At 44.2% G+C, this 16,079-nt stretch overlaps 1 protein-coding gene across 1 annotated transcript in view; it reads right to left on the bottom strand.

Annotated features, from left to right (window-relative positions):
• Positions 1 to 16,079, bottom strand: part of NFXL1 (nuclear transcription factor, X-box binding like 1) — a 104,442-nt gene that overhangs the window by 22,052 nt on the left and 66,311 nt on the right. Inside the window, exons 16-18 of the mRNA XM_075930466.1 lie at positions 11,873 to 12,013; positions 3,304 to 3,470; positions 948 to 1,017 (exon numbers count right to left, since the gene is read on the bottom strand). Of these exons, the coding sequence (XP_075786581.1) occupies positions 948 to 1,017; positions 3,304 to 3,470; positions 11,873 to 12,013 (378 nt within the window). The remainder of the gene's footprint in view (positions 1 to 947; positions 1,018 to 3,303; positions 3,471 to 11,872; positions 12,014 to 16,079) is intronic.

Genomic DNA, 16,079 nt, shown 5'->3' with positions numbered 1-16,079 from the left:
GGAGGGAGGAAAACTTTGCTTCAGGGAGAGGATTTCAAGTAATCTCTTCCCCGTAAATGGGTTTATTTTATATTTCTAGTTACATTTGGTGGTGGTAGCAACCGGTCTTCTTTCTTTGGGGTCTCAGGGAAAATGAGACTGGACAAGTTTGTGTCTGAGAGTTACAAAGGCAGGTTCTAACAGAGTTCATTCTGCTAGCCAGCCCCCATATCTACACTTGAAGTGCCAACTTGGGGAATTGAACTGTAACAACATAATATTTTACTTTATTTAAAAATCAAGTCTGGCCAACAAATCCCAATTGGGCCCCAGCCTCCATCTGGCTGCAGTGTCATAAACACTCCTGCACCCTCCCAACACACACCAACCCTCAGCCCATCATACACCTGAGCCCTTCATACTCCCACATCCCCAGACTCTTGTAGTTCCACATGCCCCAACCCAGTATCCTGAGCCCATCGAACACTCAAACTCCCTGCCCTGAGCCCCTCATACATCCCAACCCAGACTCCTGAACCCCCACATCTCCAAACCCCCTGCCATAAGATAGACAGAAGACAGCCTGAATGCATGTATGAAGCTGGATTTGACCAGTTTTGATGTACACTTCAAAGAACTGCATGAAAAGATGCAGCAGTAGAAGTCCCATTAAAGTCTGTGAATACACTGTTTCATTTGTGCTATTATTAATCATTATGTCAATTATCAATAATAGTAAGTTATATATTTTCAGTCATGCAAATGGGCATTCTTATATGGCTCTTTGTTGACCACTTGTTCTGAATTTTGATGTAGTTTGGCTCTGGTTTGAAAAGGTTGTCGACAACCACTTTAGAGTAATGATCTGATGACTTAAGAGAAAGTGGACAGAAAACAAAAGAATGAATTGCTCCCTGCGAATACCAAAGCAGAAGAAAAGAAAGCACTAATTTACCAATAAAGCTTACCTCTTTTGGACACTGATTTTTGCAGGAACTGAGAAGATCCTTTTCTTTTAAGTCAGCACAAGTTATTTTTCTATTGAAAATGTTTAACAAAAGGCCAAATTAGAACTAATTCAATCAAACACAATTATGAACACATTTAATTACATATTTTTGCTCAGCAGAGAGAAATAGTTTCAGTTGGCTGCATACTATACACAAGAGTAACTGTCCCAAATAAAAACCTTGTGCCAAGTCAGATAACTACTCTCTTTATGTTGGCAATTTAATAATGCAGTCAGATTCTTCACTGTCAAAGCTTAATACAATTGTTGATGCTGCTGATTGGAAGCATTTAAATTTGAAAGAGTAACATGCTCATAAAAATAGAGAATTCTTCAAAGACATTCTACTAGATCAGCAAAGCATCATGGTTCTGCAGATATGAAAAAATCCACCCTAGTTAAAAAGGTACGTGGAAACAATGATACACATGAAATTAAAGCAATCAACGAAACATCAACGGCCAAAAAGGCTAAATATTTTTAAACATATTAAGAACCAGAACAGTCCCTGGCAAGGTCTAGGTATATCACTAGATACAGATGGTGGAACAATAAATGACAGAGAAAAGGCAGAAATGTCTAATAGATATTTTTGCTCTATAGTTGGAATGAAGCAGGAAAATATATCCATCCAACTCTTGGAGAAACTCTGAACCACTAGTAAATTTAACAAACCTTGGCAAATGGGGGTAATTCCAAAGGAACGGAAGACTGCCAATGTAGTTCCAATATTTAAAAAAGGCAAAAAACGATAACTTAAAGCACTACTGATGGTTAGCCAGGCACTGATACCACATAACATAATGTAATGCTTATATTTTTAGTCTCTAATAAAATCCCCAAATAAATTAGTATCAGTTAGCATGATTTCATAAAAGATATTTTTTGGATAATTTTTTTTGTAAACCTCCCTAGGCAATAGGTGTGGTTGATACAGGCACCTATGTTGATAAAGGGATATGGATTTCTCCAAGGCATTTGGCTTAGTATCACATCACGTTCTGAGAAATAATTGCACTACAGATATTAACTGGACATGCATTAGATGGATTAACAACTTTATCAGTAGGGTCTACCAGGGATCGAGTCTCAGTAAAACACTATAATATTTTACTCTATCTAGAGGACACAAAAATCTTTGCTAATATTTGAAGAGATGACCAATCTTTGTGTCCGTTAGAGCAGTTTCTCTCAACCAGTGGTATAAGTACGCCCAGGGGTACTCAAGAGAAGTCTGGGGGGCACATCAACACAACTGAAATTTGGAGAAAACTGAATTTTTGCTTTAAGTTTTTACAGTGCTTTATTATTTTTGTACTTTTTACACCCAAAAATTTCATCAGCCACTTGGCTACGATTAAGTTGTTTAAATAAATGTGTTGCAATGGTAGAAAAAAATGTGTCTGAAAACTATAGGTACTGGGGGGAGGTACTTTTTTTTTTTTTTTTTTTAAGGGGGTACTTTATTTAAAAAAGGTTGAGAAACACTGCATTAGAGTGATCTGAGTGACTTGATTATATGATCACAATCCACAAATGTGTTTTAATATAGCCAAATGTAAGTTAATATATCTTGGGAACCAAGAACACAGATTATACCCCTTCAGGATAGAAGATTGAAGGACTTAAGTGTCATCATAGATAAATTCCCTCAAAATGATGTTTCAATATAAGGCTGTAACAAGATCCAGTGGCTGGAAGTTGAAGCTAAACAAATTCAGACTAGGCAAATATGGTACACATTTTTAACAATGAGGTAATCCAAAACTCGAACAATCTACCAAGGATGTGATGAAATCTCCAGAACTACAATTTTTAAAATCAGTACTGAATATTTACCTAAAATATAAGCTCTAGTTTAAACAGTAATTTGAGAAAGTTCTATAATGTGTATTATACAGGAAGTCAATTTAGATTGTAACAGTGGTCCCCCTTCTGACTATAATCTATGAATTACAGAGTTTCAATTGAAAAGATCTTTATAGAATCTAGTACGTTTGTGTACAGCCTTCATTATAACACTTTATAAGAGAATAAAGTCCATTTCTGGCATATATTACCAAAAAAATCAACTACATACAGAAACTAATTATTCTCTTAACACTGTTGTAGAATCTTAATGTTTTAACTGCCAATAATGAATCAGATCTGAGTGCATAGAAAAGCAGATGGTGATTTTTAGTGCTTTTTTGAGCCATCATCAATTGTGTAATTTTCAAATGAAAAGACCCAACCAAGAGATCTCTTTTAAAATGTCTCCTCCAAGTATTCATATTTCTTTAAGATCTGAATTCAAACATCCTTTTTCTACTTACATGCACTCAATATACAGGTTTGTGAGTTTGCAGTGACACTTCATTTTAAGCATTTGGACACACGGTGGACATTGGCCAGGGTGACAGGGCAAAATGCACAAGTGAGGGCAGCCTCGTGGTCGTGGCTTGGTACACACCTCCTCACATTGAGAACATTCTGGACTAGCCTAAAAAAAAATAATACAGGAAAAGTTATCAGTGGAGACTTGCTAATGGAATATAATTTTAAAATGAACTTTTAACATTTAGAAAAAAAATACATGTGAAAAGTGAGCTTTAATCTTCAGTGAACTGTCAAACAAAACATTAAAAGATGCTTTTAACAGAATGAAAGTAATGCCTGCAGCTGGGGGTCAAACAAAGAGGATCCTACTTTCTCTCCCAGACAAAGAGGGCCATTTAAGGGTATTACTTTGAAAAACTGCCATTCGGGACTACTATTATTAAGTTTGTAGGGTTAAAAAGTAGTTAGTCAGAAAATGCCAAAGTCAAGACAGAATACTCAAGACTAACTATGCGCCTCCAGTGCATATTCATCATGACACTATAATCATATAAAATACTACTTCTGATATACAGTGAACCCTCGCTACTTCGCGGTTCGACTATCGCGGATTCACGACTTCGCGGACTTTTTTCATTACATTATGTATATACGTGAATCCGCGATGGTCGAACCGCGAAGTAGCGGTTACCAAAACTTTAAAAAGCCTCCGGGGAAGCCGGCGGGGGGGCATCCCAGGCGCGCCTGGGCTGCTCCCCCGCCGGAGCCCCTCCGCGGCTTTCAAAGCCTCCGGGGAAGCCGGCGGGGGGGCATCCCAGGCGCGCCTGGGCTGCTCCCCCGCCGGAGCCCCTCCGCGGCTTTCAAAGCCTCCGGGGAAGCCGGCGGGGGGGCATCCCAGGCGCGCCTGGGCTGCTCCCCCGCCGGAGCCCCTCCGCGGCTTTCAAAGCCTCGGGGGAAGCCGGCGGGGGGGCATCCCAGGCGCGCCTGGGCTGCTCCCCCGCCGGAGCCCCTCCGCGGCTTTCAAAGCCTCCTTGGGAAGCCGCGGAGGGGCTCCGGCGGGGGAGCAGCCCAGGCGCGCCTGGGATGCCCCCCCGCCGGCTTCCCCGGAGGCTTTGAAAGCCGCGGAGGGGCTCCGGCGGGGGAGCAGCCCAGGCGCGCCTGGGATGCCCCCCCGCCGGCTTCCCCGGAGGCTTTGAAAGCCGCGGAGGGGCTCCGGCGGGGGAGCAGCCCAGGCGCGCCTGGGATGCCCCCCCGCCGGCTTCCCCGGAGGCTTTGAAAGCCGCGGAGGGGCTCCGGCGGGGGAGCAGCCCAGGCGCGCCTGGGATGCCCCCCCGCCGGCTTCCCCGGAGGCTTTGAAAGCCGCGGAGGGGCTCCGGCGGGGGAGCAGCCCAGGCGCGCCTGGGATGCCCCCCCGCCGGCTTCTCCCGAGGCTTTGAAAGCCGCGGAGGGGCTCCGGCGGGGGAGCAGCCCAGGCGCGCCTGGGATGCCCCCCCGCCGGCTTCCCCGGAGGCTTTGAAAGCCGCGGAGGGGCTCCGGCGGGGGAGCAGCCCAGGCGCGCCTGGGATGCCCCCCCGCCGGCTTCTCCCGAGGCTTTGAAAGCCGCGGAGGGGCTCCGGCGGGGGAGCAGCCCAGGCGCGCCTGGGATGCCCCCCCGCCGGCTTCCCCCGAGGCTTTGAAAGCCGCGGAGGGGCTCCGGCGGGGGAGCAGCCCAGGCGCGCCTGGGATGCCCCCCCGCCGGCTTCCCCGGAGGCTTTGAAAGCCGCGGAGGGGCTCCGGCGGGGGAGCAGCCCAGGCGCGCCTGGGATGCCCCCCCGCCGGCTTCTCCCGAGGCTTTGAAAGCCGCGGAGGGGCTCCGGCGGGGGAGCAGCCCAGGCGCGCCTGGGATGCCCCCCCGCCGGCTTCCCCCGAGGCTTTGAAAGCCGCGGAGGGGCTCCGGCGGGGGAGCAGCCCAGGCGCGCCTGGGATGCCCCCCCGCCGGCTTCCCCGGAGGCTTTGAAAGCCGCGGAGGGGCTCCGGCGGGGGAGCAGCCCAGGCGCGCCTGGGATGCCCCCCCGCCGGCTTCTCCCGAGGCTTTGAAAGCCGCGGAGGGGCTCCGGCGGGGGAGCAGCCCAGGCGCGCCTGGGATGCCCCCCCGCCGGCTTCCCCCGAGGCTTTGAAAGCCGCGGAGGGGCTCCGGCGGGGGAGCAGCCCAGGCGCGCCTGGGATGCCCCCCCGCCGGCTTCCCCGCAGGCTTTGAAAGCCGCGGAGGGGCTCCGGCGGGGGAGCAGCCCAGGCGCGCCTGGGATGCCCCCCCGCCGGCTTCCCCGGAGGCTTTGAAAGCCGCGGAGGGGCTCCGGCGGGGGAGCAGCCCAGGCGCGCCTGGGATGCCCCCCCGCCGGCTTCCCCCGAGGCTTTGAGGATCCTACTTCTACTTCGCGGATTTTCATCTATCGCGGTCGGGTTTGGAACCTATCTACCGCGATAAACGAGGGTTCACTGTACAATATTTTTACTCCAACAGCTACAAACTACACTTACACTAATACAAGTTTCACAGTGGTCCAAAGACTACTTATTTAAATTCTCATGTTTGAGAGCAGCTGAATACTGCCTCCAATATGTACACATTACAAAGTACCCAGGAACCCTGTTTTTTCCCCCCCTCAGCTCTAGTCAACAAGGCAGATCACATACAGAGTTCATCGTTCCTTAGGTGCTCATTTAAGCCATTGATTCTGTAATGAGAACCAGACAGATGAGTAAATCTGACTGCATAGTTGGGGGCCTTAATGAACAAAGCAAAAAATTTCTACACATTATCACATCCTAGTGCTCAAAAGTTCATACGTCAGCCAAATTAAAGAATTTCCTGAAGAATTAAGTTGTGTATTGCACCTCCAGGAGGACTATCTCCAAGCCACGTTTCAACTTCATGACGTTTTGTATGCAGGGCTGTTCAAAATAAGGATTTATTTTATTCATTTAATAAGGGAAATACCATTTCTCTCCAGTCCCCTCTCATCCTGCTCACACAACATGGCTGAAGGTGTTTTCATTAACATTTAAAAGATGTAGGCATCTCTGTGTAGGGACAAGTGGCAAGTGTCACTCCAAGAAGTGAACTTTTTAGTTATACTCTTAATTTTCTGAAAGTAGGTTAAGGGAAGTTGTTAGGCACCTTTAGGGTGTGTCTACACTGCACCCTTAGCTCAAAATAAGCTACGCAATTTGAGATATGCAATTTGCATATCTTATTTTGAGTGTATTTTGAAATAGTTTATTTTATAATATGGCACGGTCTACAAAGCGCCAAATTTCAAAATAAACCACTACAGGCAGTCCCCGGGTTACGTACAAGATAGGGACTGTAGGTATGTTCTTAAGTTGAATTTGTATGCAAGTCAGAACTGGTACATATTGTAGGGGAAACTCTAGCCAAACATTTCTCCAGAGCTCAGTTTTATTCTCCCACACCTCACTTCCCTCAGCCCTTTATTCTCAAGCTGAGGTGTCTTCTGAGAAAAGCCGCTCCGTGTCTCCCTGGTCTGTTGGGGGGAAGCAGTAGTGCGGGGTTGCCTCACCCCGTTTGTAAGTAGGGATCCGATGTAAGTCGGATCCATGTAACCCGGGGACTGCCTGTATTCCAAAACATCCCTTACTCGGAATAACATGCCCATTATTTTGAAAGATATTTTGAAATAATGGGCACGCTGTCAACATGGAATAGCTATTTCGGGATACTGGAAGTAAGTATCCCAAAATAGCACCTCAGCGTAGAGTACTCTCTCTGATAGTAGGTTAATGACAGAACAGATTTTTGTACAGTGCTTTTCACCTGCAAAGTGCTGAACAAACTAACTTGACGCAGGAAGGTATCAATGTTCAGAGATGAGAAATAAAACTAACCAGGCTATAGTTTTGTATCTGTCAAGAAGCAGAGAAAAAGTCCTAAAGTCCAACTCTTCATTTAAAAAACTATTCAAAGAAAACTTGACATATGGATTACTTATATTTTGTGCTCTTTGCATTTTCCCCCTCAAACAGCAGTATATGCAGCAATGGGGTGTAAACTTGACTATTAAATAGCAGCCTGAAAAAATTAATGATGAAGTATGTATTTCAGAACTAGGACAAAAAGATAAACCCATTGCATGGAGAGTAATCCTTAAATAGTTAAATATCTTTTTTCTATATTGTAATGAAGTTTAAATTTATTCCTGTAGCAAATTCTACTCTACATTAGCAGAGAGTCAAAGAAACATACACTATTTCCTACAGTGATTAAGATAAATCTCATTACTGAACAGTGGTTAGAGATGTGCACATTAAGCAAGACACTGTTTTAGTTTCATTCATATATTAAATGCGCCACTATGTGTCTTCTGATGACTTTAAAACATTTGTGAAACTTTGGAAATAGTGCATTTATTTTTAATCTTCAGAATTTTATAATAGCATTGACTGACAGAAACAGGTAACTTATTTACTTTTACAGTTCTTTGAAGCCAATATCTTCCAGATAGGCTTATTCAGACGGCATTCAACATGGCATCCAGATAACATTCCAAACTATTTCCCAGATGTCTTTCCTATCCTATAGCAAGCAGGTTTCAGGGAGGGGCCTGAACTCAAAATAAAGCTGATAGTGAGTAAAAAGTTTCCCAGCATCAGCTCAATTTTGAATTGGGCAAGTACGACATAGGCCTGATCTACACACTAAATTTCACTGTTAATTGAACCATGTTATTTTAGACCAATTTAGTTATACTGTTGCAAACCACACAATTAGTTTAAACGTAGCATACACTGGGGTTTAAATTGTGTTGGCAAATTTGCAGATGCAACATAACCAATTTTATACAAATATATGTTTGTCTAGATAGGAACATATAATTACATGTAAACAATTTGTCCTCATTCCAAGAGGCATGTACTGTTGGAGTGTTCCACTTGCAAAGATTATAATTTTACAGAAAGGCACAAAGTATGTATAGTTAAGCTAGACCAGAGTGGGCCATAGGCCTGCTTTGGGAAAGTTGCTAGCAGACCTGCTTCCTGCGGTACCCATTGGCTGGAAACAGTGAATTGGAGCCAATGAAAGCCGCAAGACTCCATGGATATGGACCCTTTGGGGAAACAAAGTGGCATAGGCCTGCTAAAGGCTTTCCCAAAGCAGGCTGCAGCCCACTCTGCAAAACACTGAGCTAGACCTAGAATAGATGATAATTGAAGGAATAGAATAAATAACCTTTATAATAATTTTTATAAGAAATAAGATCCAAATAAGAAAGAATTATTTATTAAAATCTTACAGGTATCCCACAAAACTAAGATTCCATTAACTGCATTGCTCCTCCTTTTATACTTGCACTACTTTCTGCATATCTTTATCATTACTAAGTATGTTAAAAAGGCGTTTTTCTTTGTAAATGTGCAACCGCTGAAAACTGTATGAGAGTCTGTAGTGCAGGGTGGGCAGCCAGTTTCCTGGGAGAGGGACCAGCAGCTGGCAGTGCACTGGCTGCACCACTAACATTTTTAACTGCTACATGATTACAGTAATAATCATTTTTAACATCCTTAGTGCCAGTTGGAAGAAGGCAAAGGGAATATAGAGTTTAAAGGGATCCCCTGCATCAGATATATGCATAATAATTCACTACAGGTGGCATTTATCAAGAGCCCACCAGCATCAATCATGGCAAAATGTATGAACAGATAATGTCTAAGGAATTATGCATCTGTACTGAAAATTATGCTCCTAAAGCACAGGAATTAAGGCATGTCACCAGAAGACGATAAACATGCTGCTTTCTAGTAGGAAGGAAGAGATGCTCCTCTCTGTTCTATCTGGTTCAAAATGTATTGTCTATTTCACAACAGAGGCCTATACGCAATCTAAGGCAAATGCCAATGAAGAGACTATGAAGTCAGCAAAAAAGAGGCACAGAGGAAAAAGCAATAAGGGCTACCTGTTTAAGAAAAAAAGCAATGCTTTTCAGGATATTGCTGGAGGGGTGTGGCAAATCACGCTGAAGCTTTTCCACTCCAGAGGGAAGTGAACATCATGACTTGTCCAATGAATAGAAGATTACAACTAAACCTGTCTATAAAATCCTGGAAGAACTTAGTTACATAAGTCTAGGTTTTAGAATGAATGTTATGTTTTTATTTTATACGTAACCATTTATTTTCAGTATTTCTATTTGCTGCAATTTGGATCTCTTCCCCATTGCTAAATCAGCTTGTACTTGTTTTCACTATAAACTCATTGAACTGCTGCAAGTTAAACAGAGTGGTAACTGATAAGCTGGGGAGTACTGCTTTTTTGGAAGCAACAAATCTGTGATTGCTCCAAAATGTCCATTGGAACAGGGATTAGACACTCCAGTCACACACTTGGGCTGTGTCCAGACTCAGGGGTTTTTTCGAAAAAAGTAGCCTTTTTTCGAAAAAACTTCACCTGCGTCTAGACTGCAGCCGCGTTCTTTCGAAATTAAATCGAAAGAATGCGGCTTTTCTTTCGACGGTAGTAAACCTAATTCCACGAGGAAGAACGCCTTCTTTCGAAAGTGCTCTTTCGAAAGAAGGCATTCTTGAAAGCAAACAGGCTTTTTAGAAAGAGAGCATCCAGACTCACTGGGTGCTTTCTTTCGAAAAAGCGGCTTGCTTTTTCGAAAGTTCCGCTTGCAGTCTAGACATAGCCTTGGAGAGCTCAAAACTGAAGCGTGTCCATCACTAACCTTCAGAAAGACAACAGAGCCTGTACAAGCTGCGGGGAGAGGGAGGGGGGCGGCGGGGGGAGTAAGTACTTGTGCTGCCTATGGCCAGTGAAGTAAGGGAGCTGACCCTCAGCGTACACAAACAAGACTTCCATGTGCTAAGAGTAGGTTGTAGCAGGATACCTCACAAACCTGAGTACTAGGGATGTTACATATTGGGTAACTGAGCAGTCGTGAAACTGCATGAAATCTTTGTAGTTACATGACTATTTGATAGTCCCCAGAGGACAGGGTTGGAAGCAAGTGTGCTCCCAGCCCCACTCTCAGGGACCCCCTGACACTCCATGCTGCTGCTCCGTGAAGGGAGCCAGTTTAAAATCCAGCTCCCCACACAAACTGGATGCTTGCCACCCCACGCTGCTGCCTCTAATACAGAGGCATCAGCCCCAGCCCGTGGCGGTCCCATGCTTGCCATGGACAGAGGCTGCTCTGTGGGATGTGAAGCAGCTTCTGTCCCGAGGGTGCTCAGGCCTGCCGTGGACAGAAGCTGCTTCGCAGCAGCCTCCCCTGCCCTCCCCACCCCACTGCCTCTGATAGAGACAGCAGTGCGTGTGGGAGCACCACGGAGCTAGTGGTAATGGGGAACCAGCTTTTAAGTTGGCGCCCCAACTACCACTGGCTCCTGCTCCCCTCATCTTGTTGCCTCTGTAACCGAGGCAGCAAGAAGGGAGAAATGTGTGTAGTTGAGATAAATCTCAGCTTATCAGTTAATCATATAGTCAAATACACATTAACATCCCCACTGGGTACAGACCCTGACATTAGGACAGACACCGATACAGTGATCTTAGTTGCCTTTACTGGCTACAATAAGTTGTTTCCAGTTCTGCTACATCTGATCAGGCTGATCAAACCCTGCCCTTTTTGTCTTACTCCTACAGGAATATTAATGGATCTTATTCACCCTGAAAGGACCTTAGGTGTTGTCTACTTATGCTTAGCAATCTATTCCACCTTGTATTTAACTGTGACACCGAGTACTTTTCCCAGACCAGAAGACAAGTTCTGTGTAAGCTTGAAACCTCATCTCTCTTAACTACAGAATTAGGTCCAATATATTACCTTACCCACCTCGTCAACTCAAAACTATGGCAGTTCTTTATCTCTGCTCAATCTTCTCATTTTTGTTTCACTGAATTCCAGCAACTACTATTTTCTAAATGCATGGTTTATGTACCAAAACAGTGCAGAAATTTGTTAAAATGGTATTCTCTTGATAGATCTTAACATGCAGCCTCAGAACTTTATGAAATCTCAACTGCATAGTTCTGACATATTCCCTAGTGATGATGCCTAGTGATGATGAAAAACTGCTCTACTGATAAGGGCCTGCTGGCCTCCTGTACTTCAAGTCTGACTGTTTAGCAATTTCTCCCTAACAGACTATTCTGGTGTTCATGAACCCCTCTCACAATCTCCTTCTCTCTCAACCAAGATTAACCTGGATTCCTCCTATACATGAACAGGCCATACAACCCAGAAGGGGCTGTCATATTTGACTCTGAACAAAGTTTATAATAATACGAAAGTGAGTGTGGAAGGTACCCCCTCTACCCCCACTCTACAACTACTTTGCTTTAAATTTTACAACATGGATAATACTACTTCACTTTTACAAAATAGCTAATTAACATTATTCCAATTTTAAAGATGCGGAAATGGAAACACAGAAAAGTTAAGTGACTCACTGAAGGTCACCAAGTCAGTCACCGACAGACCTAGAAAAAAAACTGTTTTCTGATGGCAAATCTTGTGCTCTCAAGCCAAGAACATACACAATAAAAATACAACCTGTAAAATTTACCTTTTGCCTCTCAGCATTTCCATTTACTTTAGTAAACTTATGACATTCTTTCATGCAGGTGTGATTCTGACAATCAAGCAGTCGTCCACAAAATCTTTTACACGAGTAGGGGCCAGCAGAGTGACATGGTAATGGACTCACCTAAAAAGTTAAAAAACAACACATGGCACCAGAGAACTTTGGTTTCTCTATACATCTTTGACAAATAGTCTTAATTAACACAATACAAAGTTCAATTAATGTTATATACTTGCTTTTATACATAAAAAACGTTAACAAGCTTGCTTTCTTAAAATATAGCCACTGACTGGTTGGAAAACAGACAACTAACTACAGACTAAATGTTTTCAGTATGGACTTCTATTGAGAATCTCTAATGAAGGCGCAAAGTATGAGTGCTTTTAAGCTCATGATAATCCTATGGAGATGCAATATATACTGACCTCACTCAAAGTCCACTCCAGTTCTAAAATTAAGCTTCAGAATCTCTCTACATATAGCATCTTTCAATAGAGCCAGTAATCTTTAAAACCAGAATTTTAAGTGTGCCCACTGTAATTCCAATGAGAAACTAAACACTGAAAGATGTTCAACATCAAACTGTGTGTCAGTGGCACTATGAAAGAACTAGAATTTGAAGATGGAAGGCAGAAGATAACCTCAACAGTGAACTTGAATTGTGCTCTGGCTGGCAGATTCGTTACATGATTGTGGCCTGGGATACGTGGAACAGAAATCTAAGGCTATCATTGCCAAATTACTCTCTCTCTTCACCATATCATGTGGAAATTGAAGCTTTCTGTGCTGTCTGAAACATGATCATTTTCCCAAATACCTAGAAGTAAACACTTATGAAATTAAAATATTAAATCATTTTTAAATTAATTAATTTTCTTCTTAGATTTCATTTCCACCTCCTGACTTCGAGTAGTTACTAGTCATTCTGCTGTGGACGTCCCAGACCCATCAAAAGAGATTCTTCAAAGCAAGTGTGCTAGTTTAGCCTCTTGCTGCTGGAACACTATAAAAACTTTAATATAATGAACCTCACTACTATTGCCAGCACCTCAAGAAATCAATAGCTTCAAGGAAGCTGATGAGTGGAGACAACAGGAAAAACAGTTGAAGAGAGTGGAGGGTCACATCTAAAAATGGATTAGGAACCAAAAAAATGTGGCCTCACCATTTCCCAGTACAAATCTACCAGAAAGAGAATGCTGAGAACAGGGCTAAGAAGAGAGGAAGCAGAAGCAGAAAGTCTTTTAACTTTCAGCAATTCATTCCATTCTTTTCTGCATGGAAAGTGGTTTTATATCACCACCAGAGCAAACTAGAGACCTGCCTGCAATGGGAAAGCAAAATTAAAACCAAAGACAAAACGAGGAAGTTTAAAATAATAAATATGGAGGGTTTAGGAATGGATGGTCTGTTTGTTTTTGCTTATACAATTAATATTGGATTACATTTTTAAATTTAGGTAATTGGGGAACTAAAACAACTAACTATACTTTAGGTTATAACCTATCACATAAAAAAGGAGCTAGCATAAAAGAATGTATACAAGCAGAGTCACAGATTAATACATCAATTGCCACAGACATTAAAAATGAAACTGCAATTAAGAGAAAAAACAAAACATTAGAACATAAAATCAAAGGTCCATAACAGAAGACACCACCAAAAGAGTTCTAGGAAAAACAAAACAAAACAAACCTGGCTACTCACTACATACAGAAGAATGATAGTCTGAATACAGTTTATATAGAAAACACTACGTCTAGAATACCCATCACAGGAATCACTAAATTAAAACAAAGTGGAATTTTTAAGATTACCTCTCAATATTTCATGAACTTAAACAAGTGGATTACAAGTATCTAGAGTTGTAGGTTAAAGCAACTTTTGCCCAAGTATTTAATATTTGTAGTATGTAGTAGTCTAAATGAATACCTAATCATAGAAGACTAGGGTTGGAAAAGAGCTCAGGAGGCCATCTAGTCTAATCTCTCACTCAAAGCAGGACCAACCCCAACTAAATCATCCCAGTCAGGGGCTTTTCAAGCCTAGCCTTAAAAACCTCTAAGGATGGAGATTCCACCTTCTCCCTACATAACCCATTCCATCAGCTCACCATCCTCCTAGAGCAGGAGTGGGTAATAATTTGTAATGGGGGGGAGGGGTAGTCCAAGGTTTTTTAGCAAGTGCTCAAGGGCCACATTTCTACCAAGGGGGTTTGGAATCTGGGAAAGAGGTTGGGTGAGGAAGGGAGCTTGGAGTAGGAAACTAGAGTGCAGGCGGGGGTATGGAGTCTGAGAGGGAGTGAAGGAAGGGGTCGTGATTAGGGAGGATAAACTGAGGGTAATTGACTAAGCGAACAGCCAATGCATTTTGCATTGACAATTCGACTAGTTGATAGAGCATCTCCACCTCTGAAGTATAGAAACAGACCTAGGGCTGTTGCTATACTTTAAAGGCGAAAGCGTCATGTGAAGCCCGGGGTAAGTTGGGGACTCCCTGCTGACCACAGGCTCCCTTCTTCCCCCCCCTCCCTCCCCTGGCTGCCTTTTTCTGATAGAGGCAGCAAACGGGGGGAAGTGACTAGTCAATCAACTTGTCAACTATCCAATAAGCATTTGCTAGTAGTATAAGGGCCCTACCATCAATCAAACGTTAGCCCCGCTCCCTGACCCCGGAAGTCCCGCCCCTGTCCCCGGAAGTCCTGTCTCCCCTATCACCGGAAGTTCTGCCCTTGGGGGTAATACATCCGGGGTCAAGAGGGGCAGGTGACCGGAAGTAAGGGGTATCATGTGACCCCTCTAAGGACTCACCCCATCTCCCTCTACCAATCAGGAAGGGGTTTTCCCCTGTAGGACCACCCCATGAACCGCTTTGACCAATCGGGGGGCAGTTCTGGGACCGGATGACCTGCCCAGAAGTGGATGTGTGACCCTTCTAAGAACTCGCCCCGCCTCCCTCTACCAATCAGGAAGGGTTTTTCCCCCTGTAGGACTGCCCCGCGATCCGCTTTGACCAATCGGGGGTGCAGTTCCGGGATCCGTTGACCAGACCGGGAGCGGGTCGTGTGACCCCTCTAAGAGCTTCCCGTGACACCCTCTGCCAATCAGAGCATAGCACTTCCCCATAAGTTCTAGCACCACACAAAAGAGGCCATCTTGTTCCAAGAGCGCGTGTTTCAGAGAGCGTGCAAACGCTGAGCGGAAACAGGGCTTCTTTCACCAACTTTGTTTTGGTGCTACATCAGCGACAGAAGAAAGCGCTACATCAGCGACAGTTCCAAGGAGGAAGGAGAAATTGAAGTGAGCCCTTTGGCCCAGCCACTGATGGATACACCAGTATCTGACGCCGAAACCCAACCGCTCACGAGGCAGCCCGATGAGCTAGATGGCCTGGAGGAGGAAGGTGCCCATGGCTCCCAGGAGTTGGACAAGGTGCATGGAAAAGAAGTCAAAGAGGTAAATGAAAGATCAAAGTTGAGGTATCATGGGGTTAGGAAACCGGGATTTTGTAAACCTTTAAAAAAAAAAAAAAAAAAGACCCGACTGTCTTACATTATTTCTTTCTGGCAATCTCTCGACAGCTTGACGATGCCTTTCTAGCTGACCCTCAGACCCAGGACAGCATTGCATCGGACAAGGAAGACGAACCGGGCCCACCTTGTTTTTGCTCAACACCGATACAAAGCATTGAAGAGAACGCCAAGGATGACGGCCATGAAGAATTCAGGAGGTGGCTTGGCATTGACCTAGTTGAGCCAGTGCCACATCATAAGCGTAAAAAAGTTATGCGCTCTATTGTACGCATTGGTGTTTATACCGTCCTTAGTCACGGTCTTAGGGAAAAGCTTTTTGAGGACTGTGAGGGTTGTGTCATAGATGCGCCAGCCCAGCGGCACCATGACTGTTTGACTTGGACTCCAGAGGATATAAACTGCAAGCTCCGGGGCCTATGTGCTGAACTGTGTTTGGAAAGCTTATTAAATACTGTTATTGCCGTAGGTCATGCTATGCAATGTCTGTGCTTAACTCAAGAACACTTAGCACAAGGGGTGACTTTGGTAAATGCAGTGCAATTCAGTCAAGATCCTCACAGTGTTTTAAAGACCATGACCAAGCCAAAAGACGCCTGCTTAGAGCATTATATTGAACGTCTGGTGCGTACAAAAAGTTACAGAACCCTGCTTAAGAAA

This window comes from Pelodiscus sinensis, chromosome 5 (genome assembly GCF_049634645.1).
Source record: "Pelodiscus sinensis isolate JC-2024 chromosome 5, ASM4963464v1, whole genome shotgun sequence".
Taxonomy (NCBI): Eukaryota; Metazoa; Chordata; order Testudines; family Trionychidae; genus Pelodiscus; species Pelodiscus sinensis.
The sequence above is the reverse complement of the archived record's forward strand: the minus strand, read 5'-3'. Positions and strand labels throughout refer to the sequence as shown.